Consider the following 16,647-nt stretch of genomic DNA (forward strand, 5'->3'; position numbering starts at 1 on the left):
TTGTTTTTGCTTATTTCGCGTTAAGTAAAGCCTCTTTTTGGGAAAATCTGACAACTGCTTTAGAAGATTCTATTTCCGTGCTTAGCAATTTTTTACTTCAGATTCGCTTAAAGAATCTCCAAACGTTGTAAAAAAAAAAATGATTAAAGTAAATTATGGTATTAAAAGAAGCACAGGAGTAGTAGTTGGCAAATGAGATAGATATTAAAGTTACATAATAATGACTCTTTTCGTATCTTTTATTGAAATACAGATCATTGTTTTTAATAAAAAAAAGATGAAACGATAAAAACAGAGGTAAGGAGTGAGGTCGAATAGTGTTAAGGTCATATCAAGAAACTTTGCTTAGGCATATTTTTGTCCAACAGATTCATCAGACTTTGTGTGTCAGTCTTCTCTTCCTTGTTCCATTTCTCTTTCTGTGACGTTTTTAAGGACACGAAGCGGTGAATCTCTGCTTCCCTCACGTGCCGTTTACAGTCGCTTATGTCACCGTCCAATCATACGTCGCTTTTCCTTCCATGCACCCACTCTCTCTCTGTCATCTTCTCTCAGCCGCAATACTTGATCGACACCTCTATTGGGCCGGGCCCAATTTAAACCATCTATTGGACTTCTAAACAGAGCTTCTTCTCTTTTTGTCATTCTAAACAGAGTTTACTAGTACTAAATTATAGGAAGAAAAAAAGAAGAGAAAACAGTGTCATTTTCTTTATCATGTTCCATGTACAGTGTTTGTTTTACTTATTTGGGAAAAAATCTTATAAAAATCAATCCTATTTTTACTAAAAAGACATCAAAACATTTTCTTTTTAAAATCCAAACGGTCACTAATCTCACTAAGAAACAACTGTACACAGACTTAAGATAATGTAAAAAATCCGACCGTTGTGACCCCAATTTCCACTAACGGTAATGTTCTTAGCCAATCACATACATATAAATCAAACTTACACCCAAATCCGTCACACTCAATTTCATCTCTTTCTCTAATGGAGTTGCAACAATCAAATCTCGAAACACCTCTCAAAACCCAACACGACCACCGAAAAATCACCACTTCAAACCCTGAATCATCTCCGCCTCGACCTTTCCCGGAATCCAGCCGGAAACATGATTCTCCTCCTCCCCGAGCCTCCACCAACGAGCCAATGAAGAAAATCGGAACTCCGGAGCGTTTAAGAGTCCCAATAGCTTTCAAGTACCCAGAGAGGTACAGGAGCCCAACTGATGCAATGATGTCTCCAGTTACTAAAGGTCTTCTCGCAAGGACCAGAAAGTCTTCCGGTTCTCTTATTCCACCCAGCTTTAACCAAACCAAGGTCAATTTCATTTATATACCAAAATCAAACCCGGTTTTATATACATTTTACTAACATTTTAACAACTTTTTTCAGATTCAAGAACTACGCAAACCGGAATCGGGTTTATCATCTGTCAGTTGCTGAAAAGTGAAGACATTATGAATTTGTTGCATGTATCTAATGTATTTCTCGGCTATAATAAAAGAAATTGATTTACTCTTGTCTTGTTTTGCTGTTTTGTTAAGATTAAACCGTCAAATAAAAAAAATAGTTAATTGTGATTTACTTTCCAACTTACAAATTATTTGACAACTGTAGTTAGCTGAAATTGTTGATTTATTTGCTGAATTATCAGGCTAAAAATAGAGGGAAGCTAGTATTAACTGAATAAACTCTGGTTAGTCATCTACTTATCTTCAACAACACATTTCATTACAATTGAATTAAGTTCTTGTCTTAATCTCGTTACTAACTTTATTCAATTGCAACTAATCCCTTAGTTTAGTTCATAAATCGTTCCCGCTTAGATAACTAGCAATCTTAGCTTAGCTAGCTAACAACGAACAAACAAACAAACAAAAAACTTCATTCAGACTTATTGTTATTCTTGTTTATTTTTTATTACATCATATAAATAAACAAACCCTCATAAGTTTCTGTTTAAATCTTCTTCACAATCTCAGGTGTGATTCATCTCTTCAAATTTTCGATCATTTCTACAATCAGACCAAAACAGAGCGCTCTGTTTTTTTTGTTCTTCTTAATCACACAATGGAAACAAAAACTGAAAACAAAGAACATCAATGGAAGGATTCAGTTTCTTCAAGGTCATCTTCACGATCGTCATCGATAACATCTGCTTCTTCGGATGGACACTTTGATATCCGACACTTTCCTCTTCCCAAGCCATCATTGTCTGCTTCTGAGGCACAGAAACTGAGAGAGTCACATCAGGCTTATAATTCATCTGTTAGCTCATATACCAGTTCCTCTTGGTCCTCAAATCACCAGAACCATCTTATTGATTTACCCGGTTACGATCCAACCAGAATTCCATCCTCAGTTTTCTCTAGTAAACCGGGTAATTCGACGGAATGGAGTCTAGCTTCTAATGAATCTTTGTTTAGCATCCACGATGGGAATTTTAGCATTTCAACAGCGTTGAGATTGGCTGAGATACCGAGATTTGAAGAAACGGTTCACGTGATAACCGAAATCAACTCGGTTCCTCTTCCACCTCCGGTTAAGAAACCAAATGAATATGAGAAAGAGACGATTGCAGAGAAGGAACCATACCAGGTGGAGAACTCAAACTCAGATATTGAGGATAATGAAGAAGAAGAGAAGATGAGTGAAGTCGAGAGCGACGACGAACATGAAGAAGAACAAACAGATATGATCGAAGCGGAGGCTTTAGTAGAGAAAGAAGTAATAGAAACTGTGAAGGAGAATAAACCTGAAGACTCGAACAGTATAGTTTCACATTCTCCGAGCATTTCTTGTCGTTCGGACACTAGCAATAACAGCATTGGTTCTTTCGCATTCCCACTGTAAGTCGTTCTCTTCAAAATCTCAATTTATCGATCCATTTTTGATGATTTCTTGAGCAAGAAGAAACTTTAAAACCCTAATTTTACTTTCTTTGGAATTTATGTAACAGATTGCAAAAAGAAGATGCAGTTACCAAAACGCCGTCTATGCAAATCAAAGGAAACGTTTCCCACAAGCGAAGACCCGAGTATCAGCTGCCTCAATCGCGAATGCTACAGCCACAACAACAACTACAACCTTATTCAGAATCTAATATGCTAACTGAGTCTCAGCCGGAACCACAACCACAAAGGAAGGCATCAAAAAAATTCGAGTCTCGAACGCAATCGCTAAAAGCTTCAAGAACCTGCTGGTTCTCTTGCTTCCATTGTCCTTCAAAATGCGGTTCATTCAAGTAGAGGAGACTTTTAGCGTTTGCGTTTGAAGCGATTCCTCTTCTTATGTGTAAATTGTACGGATGAAAATAGTTGTAAACCAAGAGTGATGATCCAAACCGAGTTCTGGTTTTCAGGATTAACACCATATTTTGGTTCGATTAATTTCGGTTACCGGATGTTGTAAACCGGTTGATGGATGATATAACTCTTATGTCATGGTGATGCATACATACAAGGACCACATTTCATTATTACTTTATTTCAATACGTATCATTATTATAAGTAGTAGCTAAAAGACAGATATATTTCACTAAAAGAAAAACAAACCTTTTTTTCTTCTAATTGAAAAGGTTATAAACTCAGTCTTTTTATCCCCATAAATGTGGCTAATGTGTTGTGTACATGACAAAATTATAAATTTATATTTAAGAAAAAACATTTTAATTTGCTTTATCTTGAAGCTTCCTTTAGTTATATCCTTGAAAAGAGGCGATTCTGTCCCTTTTTCACTTTACAATTTCTCAATATTTTTGTTATAAAGAAACACATCTTTGTCACATGCATTTATGTATAGTGGCAGGCGATTTTTCTTTTAGCGTGAGATTATGAAATTTTCCTAATATAATGCATGTCCATATACATATATCTATCTGTAATAAATGTTAGCTTCAAGATCTTAGCATAACATTGGTCGATGAGAGATTGATACGTCTAGGAGAGTTGAAATATTGTTACATTTATTGTGACTCAACATATTTTATTTCATCACTTCGAATAAACAAAAAATTTAAAATAATCTGTCCTCAAATTTAGTGATAAGATAATCTTGCATCTACCTACTGTTATCAATCATGTACCTATTGCGATTTGATGTGGTGAGACTACAATGATCGATGTTAAAAACTTTTAATGTTAACTTCACTACATGATCGATAAATAATCAAAAATTGCTTCTTCCAAGTTAAAATTACACTAAAGAGTTTGTTAGCCAATAGGAAATAAGGAAAGTGGACCCACTCTCTCATTCACAGAACGATTTTTTATTTTTTTCTGCATAAATTAAATTAAAAACATTTTTAAGATCTTTTATCAAAAAAAAAAAAAAAGAGAGAGAGAAGAAAAAAACGCGTCTTCCTCAGTGACAGTGTTGAATTCTCTCATCTCTTTCTCTCTCTGCTTCATCAGTTTCTCTCACTACAAAGCTTCTCATCATCTCCCTAAATTAGGGTTAAAGGGTCGAGCTTGGGATTGTTTCGCACGGTAAAAGGAAGGATCTTTTGCTCGTCAATTGCTATATTAGCAGACCTTGCGAGGTGGGTTTAGGGTTTTGTTGTAAAAACATTTTTGGGGATAAGTTACGAAGATGACTTCTTTGCCTTCTTCAGTGATCAAATGGCGTTTTTTCCGCAGACAGATGCCTTCAGACGTTGTCTTCTCGCTCTGCTTACTCTGTTTCGCCTCCTGTCTCGCCGGAAAAATCACTGTTTTAGCTGATTCGGACAAATCCGTGTTGCTTCGGTTTAAGAAAACGGTATCGGACCCTGGTTCGATTCTAGCTAGCTGGGTCGAAGAGAGTGAAGATTACTGCTCCTGGTTTGGTGTATCTTGCGATTCGAGCTCTCGAGTCATGGCTCTTAACATTAGTGGCTCTGGAAGTTCTGAAATTAGTCGAAATCGTTTCACTTGTGGTGATATTGGTAAGTTTCCGTTGTATGGGTTTGGTGTTCGGAGGGATTGTACCGGAAATCATGGAGCTTTGGCGGGGAATTTGCCTTCTGTAATCATGAGTCTCACAGGACTTAGGGTTTTGTCTCTGCCTTTTAATTCGTTTAGTGGAGAGATTCCTGTAGGAATCTGGGGAATGGAGAAGCTTGAAGTTCTTGATCTGGAAGGGAATTTGATGACGGGGTCATTGCCGGATCAGTTTACTGGGTTACGGAATTTGCGGGTTATGAATTTGGGGTTTAACAGAGTTTCAGGTGAAATCCCTAATTCGCTGCAGAATCTGACAAAGTTGGAGATTTTGAATTTGGGTGGTAATAAGTTGAATGGAACTGTTCCTGGTTTTGTTGGGAGATTCAGAGTGTTGCATTTGCCGTTAAACTGGCTTCAAGGCTCTTTGCCTAAAGATATTGGGGATAGCTGTGGAAAGCTTGAGCATTTAGATTTGTCTGGTAATTTCTTGACTGGGAGGATTCCAGAGAGTTTGGGGAAATGTGCTGGTTTAAGGTCGTTGTTGTTGTATATGAATACGTTGGAGGAGACTATCCCTTTAGAATTTGGGAGTCTTCAGAAGCTTGAGGTTTTGGATGTTTCTAGGAACACTCTTAGTGGTCCATTACCTGTTGAACTTGGAAATTGCTCTTCGTTGTCTGTTCTCGTTCTATCAAATCTGTACAATGTGTATGAAGACATTAATAGTGTAAGAGGGGAAGCTGATCTTCCTCCAGGCGCTGATTTAACCTCGATGACCGAGGATTTCAATTTCTATCAAGGAGGAATCCCGGAGGAAATCACTAGGCTTCCGAAACTAAAGATACTTTGGGTGCCCAGAGCTACGTTAGAAGGTAGATTTCCAGGAGATTGGGGTTCATGTCAAAACTTGGAGATGGTTAATTTGGGTCAGAACTTCTTTAAAGGCGAAATTCCTGTCGGTCTTAGTAAATGCAAGAACCTTCGTCTTCTTGATTTGAGCTCGAATAGGCTTACTGGGGAGCTTCTCAAAGAGATTTCGGTCCCATGCATGAGTGTTTTTGATGTTGGTGGAAACAGCTTATCGGGTGTAATCCCTGATTTTCTCAACAATACCACAAGCCATTGTCCTCCTGTTGTTTACTTTGACAGGTTTTCTATTGAATCTTACAGCGACCCGTCGTCTGTTTATCTCTCCTTCTTTACCGAGAAGGCTCAAGTTGGAACTTCCCTGATAGATCTTGGAAGTGATGGAGGTCCGGCCGTGTTTCATAATTTTGCAGACAACAACTTCACTGGTACTCTCAAGTCTATACCACTTGCACAGGAGCGGTTGGGAAAGCGAGTCTCTTACATATTTTCTGCTGGAGGGAATCGGTTGTACGGGCAATTTCCGGGAAATCTGTTTGATAACTGCGACGAACTCAAAGCTGTTTATGTCAATGTAAGCTTCAACAAGCTCTCAGGTCGGATTCCTCAGGGACTAAACAACATGTGCACTTCTCTTAAGATTCTTGATGCCTCGGTGAATCAGATCTTCGGGCCAATCCCAACAAGTCTCGGGGATCTAGCTTCACTTGTTGCTCTTAATCTGAGCTGGAATCAGTTGCAAGGTCAGATACCGGGTAGCCTCGGGAAGAAGATGGCAGCTTTGACATATCTTTCGATTGCGAATAACAACCTCACGGGGCAAATTCCTCAGAGCTTTGGTCAGTTACATTCCTTGGATGTTCTTGATCTCTCTTCAAATCATCTATCTGGCGGTATTCCTCATGATTTCGTAAACTTGAAGAATCTCACTGTCCTGCTTCTCAACAATAACAACCTCTCTGGCCCAATCCCGTCGGGTTTTGCGACATTTGCTGTTTTCAATGTTTCCTCCAACAATCTGTCTGGTCCAGTTCCTTCAACCAATGGACTGACGAAATGCAGCACTGTTAGTGGAAACCCCTATCTTCGACCTTGCCATGTGTTTTCTCTGACAACACCGTCTTCGGATTCCCGAGACTCCACGGGTGATTCTATCACGCAGGATTACGCATCTTCGCCTGTTGAAAACGCTCCATCTCAGTCGCCAGGAAAGGGTGGATTCAACTCGCTAGAGATCGCCTCAATCGCATCAGCTTCAGCGATTGTCTCGGTACTAATTGCTCTTGTAATTCTCTTCTTCTACACAAGGAAATGGCATCCGAAATCGAAGATCATGGCCACTACAAAACGAGAAGTCACTATGTTCATGGATATCGGAGTTCCAATAACCTTTGACAACGTGGTTAGAGCCACAGGAAACTTCAACGCAAGCAATCTGATTGGAAATGGTGGATTTGGAGCGACCTACAAAGCAGAAATCTCTCAAGATGTGGTTGTCGCAATCAAACGCCTCTCGATCGGACGGTTTCAGGGAGTCCAACAGTTCCACGCAGAAATCAAAACTCTTGGTAGACTTCGACACCCGAACCTCGTGACTCTCATCGGTTACCACGCTAGCGAAACTGAGATGTTCTTGGTGTACAACTATCTCCCAGGAGGCAACCTCGAGAAATTCATCCAAGAAAGATCCACAAGAGATTGGAGAGTTCTTCATAAGATCGCTCTGGACATAGCTCGAGCACTCGCTTACCTCCACGACCAATGCGTCCCACGGGTGCTTCACCGAGATGTTAAACCGAGTAACATCCTCCTAGATGATGACTGCAATGCGTATTTATCAGATTTCGGGTTAGCGAGATTGCTTGGGACATCGGAAACGCACGCAACAACTGGTGTGGCGGGTACGTTTGGGTATGTAGCTCCCGAGTACGCAATGACATGCAGGGTATCAGACAAAGCAGATGTATACAGCTACGGAGTGGTGCTTCTAGAGCTGCTTTCGGACAAGAAAGCACTTGATCCGTCATTTGTGTCGTATGGTAATGGTTTCAACATAGTGCAATGGGCTTGTATGTTGTTGAGACAAGGAAGGGCAAAGGAGTTTTTCACAGCGGGATTGTGGGACGCAGGTCCGCATGATGATCTAGTAGAGGTTCTGCATTTAGCGGTTGTTTGTACGGTGGATTCTCTGTCGACGAGGCCGACGATGAAGCAAGTTGTAAGACGGTTGAAGCAGCTACAACCTCCGTCGTGTTAGCACCTCCCTCCGCAGGATTTGATTATTATTCTTTCTTTAAAAAAAGTTCTCTCAGTTGTAAACTTGTATGTGTACGTAGTAGTTGTTAGAAGAAGAAAGAGAGGTTGAATTTCCTATGGGTTCTCTCGAGGGTAAAAAGGACATTTGAAAGGGGAAGCCATAGGAAGGTTGATCTCTCTCAGTAAGCAGAAAACCATAAAATGAGAAAGAATTGTTTGTAGCTAATTTGTTTCTCCCACTTGTAAATTGTTTTATACTAAAGTTTTGTGGGAGTTTTTCTTTCTTTTTCGATTTTTAGTATGTTTAAACTGCCGATCCTTTTTGTTTGATTGACATTTCCATTTTGAGAAACTTGGGCTATGGGCCCAATAATATATGCGAATAAAAAAACTCGGGCTATGAGCCCAATATTAACTTAGAAGACCGACAATGCTATCAGTATAATCCCCATAAGAAAGCAATTCCACCCATTTGGGTTTGAATGGTACATCATTGGGTCTTGATTCATGATTGTCGATCTTCTTCGGTAGTGGTCTGGCTTGCTTTGGTTGAGTTGGCATCTTCATCCTTCTTGAAAGACAGCGATGTGAAAGGTTCTTCTATGTATCTAGTATCAAATAGAGCGACTCTCGCTACTACATGCTACTTCCATGAATAGTTAACGCCAAGCGTATTGCTCGATAATAAAGACGAGTATATCCATCCATTGGCTCAACATTTGTGAAACATCCGTTCGTTGAGGCTAACGGTTTCATTTGAAGAATGGAAATTAGAGCTTATAGCCATTAGTGTGTTACGAAAGATCACCGTTATCAATCATATATAGCCCCCTTCTTGGCTCACTTATCGCATTAGTTACAAAGCAGTCCTGACGATCCACAATTAGACTTAGAGAGAAAACTTAGTTCTCTTACCATGGTTTTGCTCCCTGCTTCCTTTGCAAAGGTTGTCTTTTCTCATTATCTTCTGAGCTCACTCGTAGTGATATATCTGTTGCCTGTTGGTAGTCTTGGCTTTGCATTTGTCTCTCTTCAGTTTTGAACTCTGTTTCCTCTCCCTTCGATATCAATGAATCTTTAATTTCTAACGTTAAAAAATAAAACATCCGTTTAGCTAAGATTGATTCAACATTCTTAACCAAAATCAAATCAAGTGGATCTGTAATAACTTTGGATATAAAATGTACATGCTTCAGCTAGTTTAGTCGGTCAAATTAGTTTGACATCGTTACATTTTGAAAGTTAGGGAAAACAAAAAATGAGAGCTCTAATAATAGTTGGGGATAAATAATAATCCCTAGATAGAAGAAGAAGGAAGTTTAACAACAATATGTCTAAGAGGGTTAATCATAACATCACCACCATCATCATCGCTGACGGTACCTCCGCCGTGCCTAACAAATTCCGCCGGAGAAAGAAAACTGCCGTGGCAAACACAAACTATCTTGACCTCCTCCTTGTTCCCTCCGTACCAGTAAAGAAACCCTTCCACTCGTTTCCCGTCGGCTCCGACATCTCTCGTCGACACACAAGGCATGTCTTCAAGAATGTTCCTCGCCTTCTCCATTCCTGAATTTTCCACATTATTCTTCTGCTTCTTCGCCGTATTTCCATTTTTACCCTTCCCGTTGACCGGACCAGTGACAACCAACCGATCTTTTTCTTTCTTTCCCTCCTTGGTCGGAGGAATCTTAAATTCCAGAAATGCCCTCGGCTTCTCTGTTTCGACGGCTTGGCCTCTGTTTTTATCTTTTGTTAGATATGCTCCTCTGTTTGTAACCGGAGATTCCATAAATGCCCTCGTCTTCTCTGACACCTTCCGCTCTTTCTCTATATCCATCTCCGTTACGACCGGCAGAGAACGCGTCCGATCCAGCTGAAACATGTCTGAGCCTCCACGGCCCACAATACGACGCATATCTCCGCCGTTACCGCCGCCGGATCTTTGTTCATCGAAGACGAAACCTTCCGGTATCGAAGAAGATCGACCCAGTTCAAAGTGCCTCCTTTTTCTCGATCTCGGATCCGTACCAAACTGTCCATTAAGCGAAAGACCTAACGTTAGCTCCACGTCTTTCTCATCCTCTTCTGCTTCATCTTCTCTCTTCTTCGCTTCTTGTTGATTCTCACCATGCTCAGAGTCTCGCTGACAAAAATGGTTGCTTGCGATGAAAAACTTCTGCAAGAGATTATTAGCAGAAAGATTGGGTACTTGAACGACGCCGTTTGGGATTCCCCTGCCTCTTATCATCTCCATAACCAAATATCAAAGTCAGAGAAATTCGAAAGAGAAGGGAGAAACGTTTTTGGCTTAACTTTCTATTTTCAATCTTGAGAGAGACGAAACAATTTTGTCTTAAAACAAGCACCAAATGCTTACTATTATAAACTATAGTACTTCAATTTGCATATTTTATATTTTTCAGGGAAAAAAAAAGAAAATCATGTTTTTGAATTATATTACAAGCATAGTTGACGATGTAGTACGGATTTTAAAACTTTACTTTAGTATATTTTCACACAAGTTGGCTTAAAATAGACATAATTTCCAGTTAATATACCAATTTGCATTAGTATAATCAATGAAAATAGATAGTGATTTCTCGTTGACAGACACAAAATATAGGGAATTATTCGGATTATCTTCTTGAAAACATTTTAATATTGATTTATGATTTTTTATAGGAAAAGATAGACGACCACCCACCACGCCACGTGGAAAAGGGCATCAAGTGGCGTAGACGTAGGCTACTTTGTTCATATACAACTCGACACGTGTCTAATAATCAACGTGCTCAACTACGACAGTCCCTTTATTGCCACGTGTATCCAGCCTGACTGGGCCCCCGACACGGCAAACCAAAGAAATACGTTAGACATTTTTTTTATCTAAACATTTCTACGCGCCTTTTCTTGTGGCCTAATTAACTTCAAGTTCTAACAACAATACTAATAAGAGTTCAATATTGGTTATTAAGAATGTGCTAGTTTCTAATCCTTTGTGGTAATTTCATTTCGGTAAATTGTTGTTACATAATTTTTTGAAATTCATGCAGCAGAATAATAGTAATAATAAGGTGGAGAGGAAAGAATGAATGAATGGGAGGATCTCCTAAAGAGACGCAAACAATCAAAGAGGAGATCGAGAAGTGGGACACGCATAGTGGCCAACTTGTACTATTTCTTTCTTTTTTTGTATGTTTGAAGAAATGTTTTGTTTCAAATCTATTTTACCCTAAAAAGGTGATAAGATTAGTGACACGTTTCGCTTCTAGAATACACCACGTACCACTTTATTCATTGCTTCACGACAACATGTAGCCAAGTTGCTGTGTGACATGATCACATTTAAGGATTTAGTCAACCGGGCTTCAGTTTTGTGGTTTACCTATTTTTGCTTCTATAACTAAACTTACAAAAACTTCTCTACAAAAGAGCTACAGAAAGCATCTGAACTTTGATCCATTGGGCTTTTCTTTCATCACAGTTGGCCCATACACATTTCTTTTGTTGGCCCAAGATTGTGATCCAGGATAGTAATACTAAATTAAATTCACATAGCTTTTAAAATTTATAAACAAAGATATGGTTGTAAAAAGTAATGTTTTGCTTACTGCCTATGGGGCCATCTAACACATATGTGTTGGGTTACCATCTCTAGTAGTATCTACCATATGGACTGAGCATAGGGATTGGTGTTTGGGATAGGAACAGTGCATAATAAAGGTGTAGTGTATAAGACAACAGATAGACTGATAGAGTAGTAAATTTTGTATCTCTGATTTTTCTAGTTATTGTAAGTCTTGTTCAAATTTTTACATTTTTCATATTTTAACGTGTCACTTTCCCCAAAGAAAGAAATACCAACAATTGCACTAAACTCCAATTCTATAGATATCGTACGCATGCATTTGCTGCCCAACAGTTTTTATATAGAAATCTTAATAAATTTATTTATGATTCATATTGCAGTTAATTAGTGTTGTGTATTCAACCATGTTATAATTTCTGGAAGTGAAAATTTTGCTGGGCTGTTTCTGCTTTGTTGGGTATTGAAATGATAAGAGTAATTAAAAATGTAACTATTGGGGATAATACAAGAGACGGTTAAATTGAGAGAGAAAAAGTGATAGGAAAATTAGGGGGACCATCGAGTGAATAACTCTCTTTCTCTTCTGTTTTCTTCAGTTTCTCTCTCGAGATGCCCAACCTCTTCACTCTTCATCTAGTACTCTTTAGCGAGTATATATAACAATCACATAATAAATACTTACTCTAAGTCTTAAATTTTATATATAGTTACTTTGTTTACATATAACGGACGTTCCTAGCTGTATAATTCACAATTAATAACTTACACACTAAAAAGTTGAACCTACGAAATTTTCTTAACGTAAATTTTAAAATCATTTGGCTAATTAACTAGTATATCAGATAAACTTACACATTTTCTAATGGAAATTAAATATTCTTAGTAACGCATAGTCATACTTGCGCGTTCTTCTTAATTAGTCTTTCAGAAAAAGTGTCAATATATCTTCTGGAATATTTAATATATAGTCGTATATATGACTATCGAATCTCAGAAATGTGGCTATCAATCTATCTATATGTGTATATATATATAAACGTGTTTGTAATTTTGATAAAGATCTGAAACTCAAGTGGAAGAAACTGAATTGTATACGTCTCGAAATGGCATGCGTACCCACGGTACTGTATATGTGTAGATCATTATTTGAATATCCACGTCAACCGAAATTAATGATTTGGTGTTCTATTTGCAATATTCACGTAAGCTCACGTAATTCATACGTTTTTGTTTGTCTTGCTAACTTTAGCTTCATCTCATTTATATACGCTGATATTGATTGCTATTTATCAAATATGGAGAAATGTGTTTAACTTTTAACATGATTTTTAGGATATTATTGTCGTTGATATATATATCCTTCACATCATTAATTATTATTATGGATGTGAAAATACTATAGAAAAGCTATTAAAACCCCAATCTTTGTTCATGAGACAACAAAATTCTGGAGTCGGTGAAGTAGACATGACTTAATGGATTCTAAGTTTGTCCGATTTCTCCTTTGTTCCCATGTGATGTCTTAAGATAAAATGATCATCATCACACTTTCTTTTTCTCTTACTCCTTTGTTTCGATTCATAAGGATATATTGCTTTCGTCCACTTCTAATATTCTTATATCACTTTATTTAAAAGACAATGTACAATTTAATAAAATTAATAATTTGATGAATGTTATTGATTCATATAGATATTTAAAATGTATTTGAAAAAGGGGTACAAATCTTATTGTGAATGGATAATTAATTAAGTTGCATACTTCAAAAGACAATCATGTGGATACTTTTTTATTATTAGTTTTATGGATTTGAAATTCTGAAAAATACTCGTCTCAATTATTCTTAGAACATTAAGTTTGACCTAAAAGAATGGTTTGACTAGTAATATGGGAATTATATAGGTGCCCCTTTTCACAGATGATGCATCCGAATAACAAAATCATATTACTTCTTATATCCTACCGTCCATATTAATTATATTAGATTACACATTTAAATATAATATATACATCATTAGATCTAATATAGAAAATCTTATTAAAAAAAAATCCTTATATAAAGAAAAATCACAAGGTTAACACAACCTTATCGATAAATAAAGATGTTAAAACTGATTTTTATATATGAAGCAAAAGTAAATTAGGGCTTAGTGATGTCTAGTTAAAGTACTTGTGTTTTGAAAAGGTAATGAGTCATGACTCAACAAGGTACACAAGGCGTGCATCGGGTAAACCACAACCTTTTGTAATTGTCGATATAACAGCATGCCAATATTCACATGGACCATATACTGTGTGTATATTATATATTACCATATATGTGAGTTACATTTCATATTGTAGAACCAAGGACTAAATTTAAACATAATGTACCATATTCTTTTAATTAGATTATTCATAAGATATCCAATTTAAAAGATGAGTTAAAATGATCAAGAAAACGCTACGCTGAACTCTAAAGTCTAATCTTTATCATTTATAGAAGTGTTATGAAACAAATCAATACCTGGTTAATAATTGATGTAGTTTCATTTTTTTTTTTAAGAAAAGAAAGTGATGAAGTGTTTAACTAGTCATAATATTATAGATCCAACTTCATTTCAATATATCACGAGTGCATTGGCGGCTGCAAAACATATTTTTGAAAAGAGCAAAAAAAAAAATCAAGGATCATAAATAATATAGGTCTTGGCTTTTTAATTCTACCAATAGATTTACAGTGGACAATTAAAGAAAAAAAATCACGAAATTATCATGGTTTGGCTAATTGAGATAAAATTCATACGTTTTCCATCAATAATCGTACATCATCCATTTCACAACAATAATTATTCCTAAAATGTCGTTATTTTCATAACATTGGTTAGATGTTCTAATAAGCTACTATTATATATAACTTCACGTCAATGTATGTTTGATTTTGGCATCTAAAATTTCTGTAAAATTTAGATATTCGCGTATACTTTTTTTGGGATTTTCTTCTTAGCCGTATTATAACTGCAACTCATATCACATACGTGGATGATAAAATATTCGAGTTTAATATCTCCTCCGTATGTAGATTTGATATGATCCATAATATTAAAGATGAAAATGAACTTGACTGATTATTCAGCGCATTCATTTTATTTTCCCTTCGAGGATAGCGAAATCCGCCACGTGGCATTACTACATCCATTGCTTTTTTTAACATAAATACTTAAGTCGCAATTCTTCTAAATTTTGGAGGCTTATGATATTGGTAGGGTTCTCATATTCACTTCCAAAAGCATCTTCTTCTTTCTAATTTTCTTTTTCTTTTTATCTTATTTTCATTTTATTCATATACTTTTTGAAAAGAAAAGTCGAATCACATACTTTCTTCTCTCTATTTCTCATTCTCTCTTCTTCATCATATTACTCATTTTATAGAACAGCAAAACCCTAGATTTCCTGTTCAAGCTCAAGACCGTACAAAACTTTGGAACTCATGTAAGAAACAGTACACGTTTTTTTTTTTGTTTCTTCTTCAGTCCGGATTATAAGAATTTTGTCGATTGAAGAAAACAGGCTAAATTAAACCCTAATTTTCTCTCTTAGACAATTCCTACTTTCTCTCCATTTTTCTGGATTCGCTCTCGTTTTAAAAGGATTCAGAAATTAACTATATTATTTGAATTCTTTTGCCATAATTCCCTTATGTTTTCTGCTAATGGATATACATTTGGTCTTCTTTCTGTATTAGATATAAAGATCTCGAGAATAGCATTATGAATATCGTCTCTTGGAAAGATGCAAACGACGAAGTTGCAGGCGGCGCTACGACAAGACGTGAAAGAGAAGTAAAAGAGGATCAAGAAGAAACCGAAGTCAGAGCCACCAGTGGCAAAACCGTAATTAAAAAGCAGCCTACATCGATCTCTTCTTCTTCTTCTTCGTGGATGAAATCCAAGGATCCGAGGATTGTTAGGGTTTCACGCGCCTTTGGAGGCAAAGACCGTCACAGCAAAGTGTGTACGTTACGTGGACTACGTGACAGACGCGTGAGATTATCAGTCCCAACGGCTATTCAGCTCTACGATCTTCAAGAACGGCTCGGTGTTGACCAGCCTAGCAAAGCCGTTGACTGGTTGCTTGATGCAGCTAAAGAGGAGATCGACGAGCTACCTCCGTTACCTATCTCGCCGGAAAATTTCAGCATCTTCAACCATCATCAGTCCTTCTTGAATCTTGGTCAACGGCCCGGTCAAGATCCGACCCAACTCGGGTTTAAAATCAATGGATGTGTACAAAAGTCTACTACTACTAGCCGCGAAGAAAACGATAGAGAGAAAGGAGAAAACGATGTCGTTTACACAAACAATCATCATGTTGGGTCTTATGGAACTTATCACAACCTGGAACATCATCATCATCATCACCAACATTTGAGTTTACAGGCAGATTATCATAGTCATCAACTACATAGTCTTGTCCCATTTCCATCACAAATTTTGGTATGTCCAATGACGACATCACCAACAACTACAACTATACAATCTTTGTTTCCATCATCATCGTCAGCTGGTTCAGGGACTATGGAGACATTAGATCCGAGGCAAATGGTAAGCCATTTTCAAATGCCATTAATGGGTAATTCTTCATCTTCGTCTTCCCAAAACATTTCGACATTATATTCGTTGTTACATGGTAGTAGTAGCAACAATGGTGGTAGAGACATTGATAATCGGATGTCGTCGGTCCAATTCAACCGAACTAATAGCACTACAACGGCTAACATGTCGAGGCATCTAGGCTCGGAGCGTTGTACAAGTAGAGGAAGTGATCACCATATGTGAAGTTAGATTATTGAAACGATATAATTGTTGTTTGATGTGTTCAGAAATAAGGGGACACAAAACAAAATATAAGGTAATTACTATTGTACTATGTTTTGCTGATATATTTTTTAATAGACAAATTAATGTTATAAATTGATTTATTAATTTACTATTAGCATGTGTTTTGAAACTTTCTCATGTATAT

General features: G+C 37.2%; 5 protein-coding genes and 2 long non-coding RNA genes across 9 annotated transcripts; 5 read left to right on the forward strand and 2 right to left on the reverse strand.

The window, feature by feature from the left end:
- Positions 1-209: 209 nt before the first annotated feature.
- AT3G01075 lies at positions 210-460 on the reverse strand. The gene has a single exon (NR_140803.1). It is a non-coding gene; the product is annotated as an other RNA (long non-coding RNA).
- Positions 461-895: 435 nt separating this feature from the next.
- On the forward strand, positions 896-1,584 carry AT3G02120 (hydroxyproline-rich glycoprotein family protein). The gene is made up of 2 exons (NM_111078.3): positions 896-1,322; positions 1,398-1,584. The coding sequence occupies exons 1-2, from the start codon at positions 993-995 to the stop codon at positions 1,446-1,448; spliced, it is 381 nt and encodes a 126-aa protein (NP_566161.1). The 5' UTR covers positions 896-992; the 3' UTR covers positions 1,449-1,584.
- A 373-nt stretch (positions 1,585-1,957) lies between these two features.
- AT3G02125 (pinin-like protein) lies at positions 1,958-3,483 on the forward strand. The gene is made up of 2 exons (NM_111079.3): positions 1,958-2,854; positions 2,965-3,483. The coding sequence occupies exons 1-2, from the start codon at positions 2,076-2,078 to the stop codon at positions 3,251-3,253; spliced, it is 1,068 nt and encodes a 355-aa protein (NP_566162.1). The 5' UTR covers positions 1,958-2,075; the 3' UTR covers positions 3,254-3,483.
- A 737-nt stretch (positions 3,484-4,220) lies between these two features.
- RPK2 (receptor-like protein kinase 2) lies at positions 4,221-8,453 on the forward strand. 2 transcript variants are annotated; one of them, NM_001337381.1, is made up of 2 exons: positions 4,368-4,546; positions 4,644-8,303. In NM_001337381.1, the coding sequence occupies exon 2, from the start codon at positions 4,648-4,650 to the stop codon at positions 8,050-8,052; it is 3,405 nt and encodes a 1,134-aa protein (NP_001327243.1). In that variant the 5' UTR covers positions 4,368-4,546; positions 4,644-4,647; the 3' UTR covers positions 8,053-8,303. The 2 variants fall into 2 exon arrangements, with proteins under 2 accessions (NP_186862.3, NP_001327243.1); NM_111080.4 differs by having other exon boundaries at positions 4,221-8,453.
- A 654-nt stretch (positions 8,454-9,107) lies between these two features.
- On the reverse strand, positions 9,108-10,922 carry TMAC2 (AFP2 (ABI five-binding protein 2) family protein). The gene has a single exon (NM_111081.3). It carries the CDS (start codon positions 10,306-10,308, stop codon positions 9,349-9,351), a length of 960 nt encoding a protein of 319 aa, NP_566163.1. The 5' UTR covers positions 10,309-10,922; the 3' UTR covers positions 9,108-9,348.
- A 1,146-nt stretch (positions 10,923-12,068) lies between these two features.
- On the forward strand, positions 12,069-12,331 carry AT3G01095. Its single transcript, NR_140804.1, has one exon. It is a non-coding gene; the product is annotated as an other RNA (long non-coding RNA).
- A 2,259-nt stretch (positions 12,332-14,590) lies between these two features.
- PTF1 (plastid transcription factor 1) lies at positions 14,591-16,638 on the forward strand. 2 transcript variants are annotated; one of them, NM_111082.4, is made up of 3 exons: positions 14,591-15,114; positions 15,368-16,226; positions 16,319-16,638. In NM_111082.4, the coding sequence occupies exons 2-3, from the start codon at positions 15,393-15,395 to the stop codon at positions 16,319-16,321; spliced, it is 837 nt and encodes a 278-aa protein (NP_566164.1). In that variant the 5' UTR covers positions 14,591-15,114; positions 15,368-15,392; the 3' UTR covers positions 16,322-16,638. The 2 variants fall into 2 exon arrangements, with proteins under 2 accessions (NP_566164.1, NP_850501.1); NM_180170.3 differs by having other exon boundaries at positions 15,368-16,638.
- The last annotated feature ends 9 nt before the right edge of the window (positions 16,639-16,647 follow it).

The sequence above is a fragment of the Arabidopsis thaliana genome, chromosome 3 (assembly GCF_000001735.4).
Source record: "Arabidopsis thaliana chromosome 3, partial sequence".
Lineage (NCBI taxonomy): Eukaryota > Viridiplantae > Streptophyta > Magnoliopsida > Brassicales > Brassicaceae > Arabidopsis > Arabidopsis thaliana.

Excerpts from the sequence above, each read along its gene's own strand:
- AT3G02120 (NM_111078.3), top strand. The coding sequence starts at position 993 with ATGGAGTTGCAACAATCAAATCTCGAAACACCTCTCAAAACCCAACAC. Across the intron at positions 1,323-1,397 it reads CCAGCTTTAACCAAACCAAG|ATTCAAGAACTACGCAAACC; the intron begins GTCAATTTCATT and ends AACTTTTTTCAG.
- AT3G02125 (NM_111079.3), top strand. The coding sequence starts at position 2,076 with ATGGAAACAAAAACTGAAAACAAAGAACATCAATGGAAGGATTCAGTT. Across the intron at positions 2,855-2,964 it reads GGTTCTTTCGCATTCCCACT|ATTGCAAAAAGAAGATGCAG; the intron begins GTAAGTCGTTCT and ends TTTATGTAACAG.
- RPK2 (NM_111080.4), top strand. The coding sequence starts at position 4,597 with ATGACTTCTTTGCCTTCTTCAGTGATCAAATGGCGTTTTTTCCGCAGA.
- TMAC2 (NM_111081.3), bottom strand. The coding sequence starts at position 10,308 with ATGGAGATGATAAGAGGCAGGGGAATCCCAAACGGCGTCGTTCAAGTA.
- PTF1 (NM_180170.3), top strand. The coding sequence starts at position 15,393 with ATGAATATCGTCTCTTGGAAAGATGCAAACGACGAAGTTGCAGGCGGC.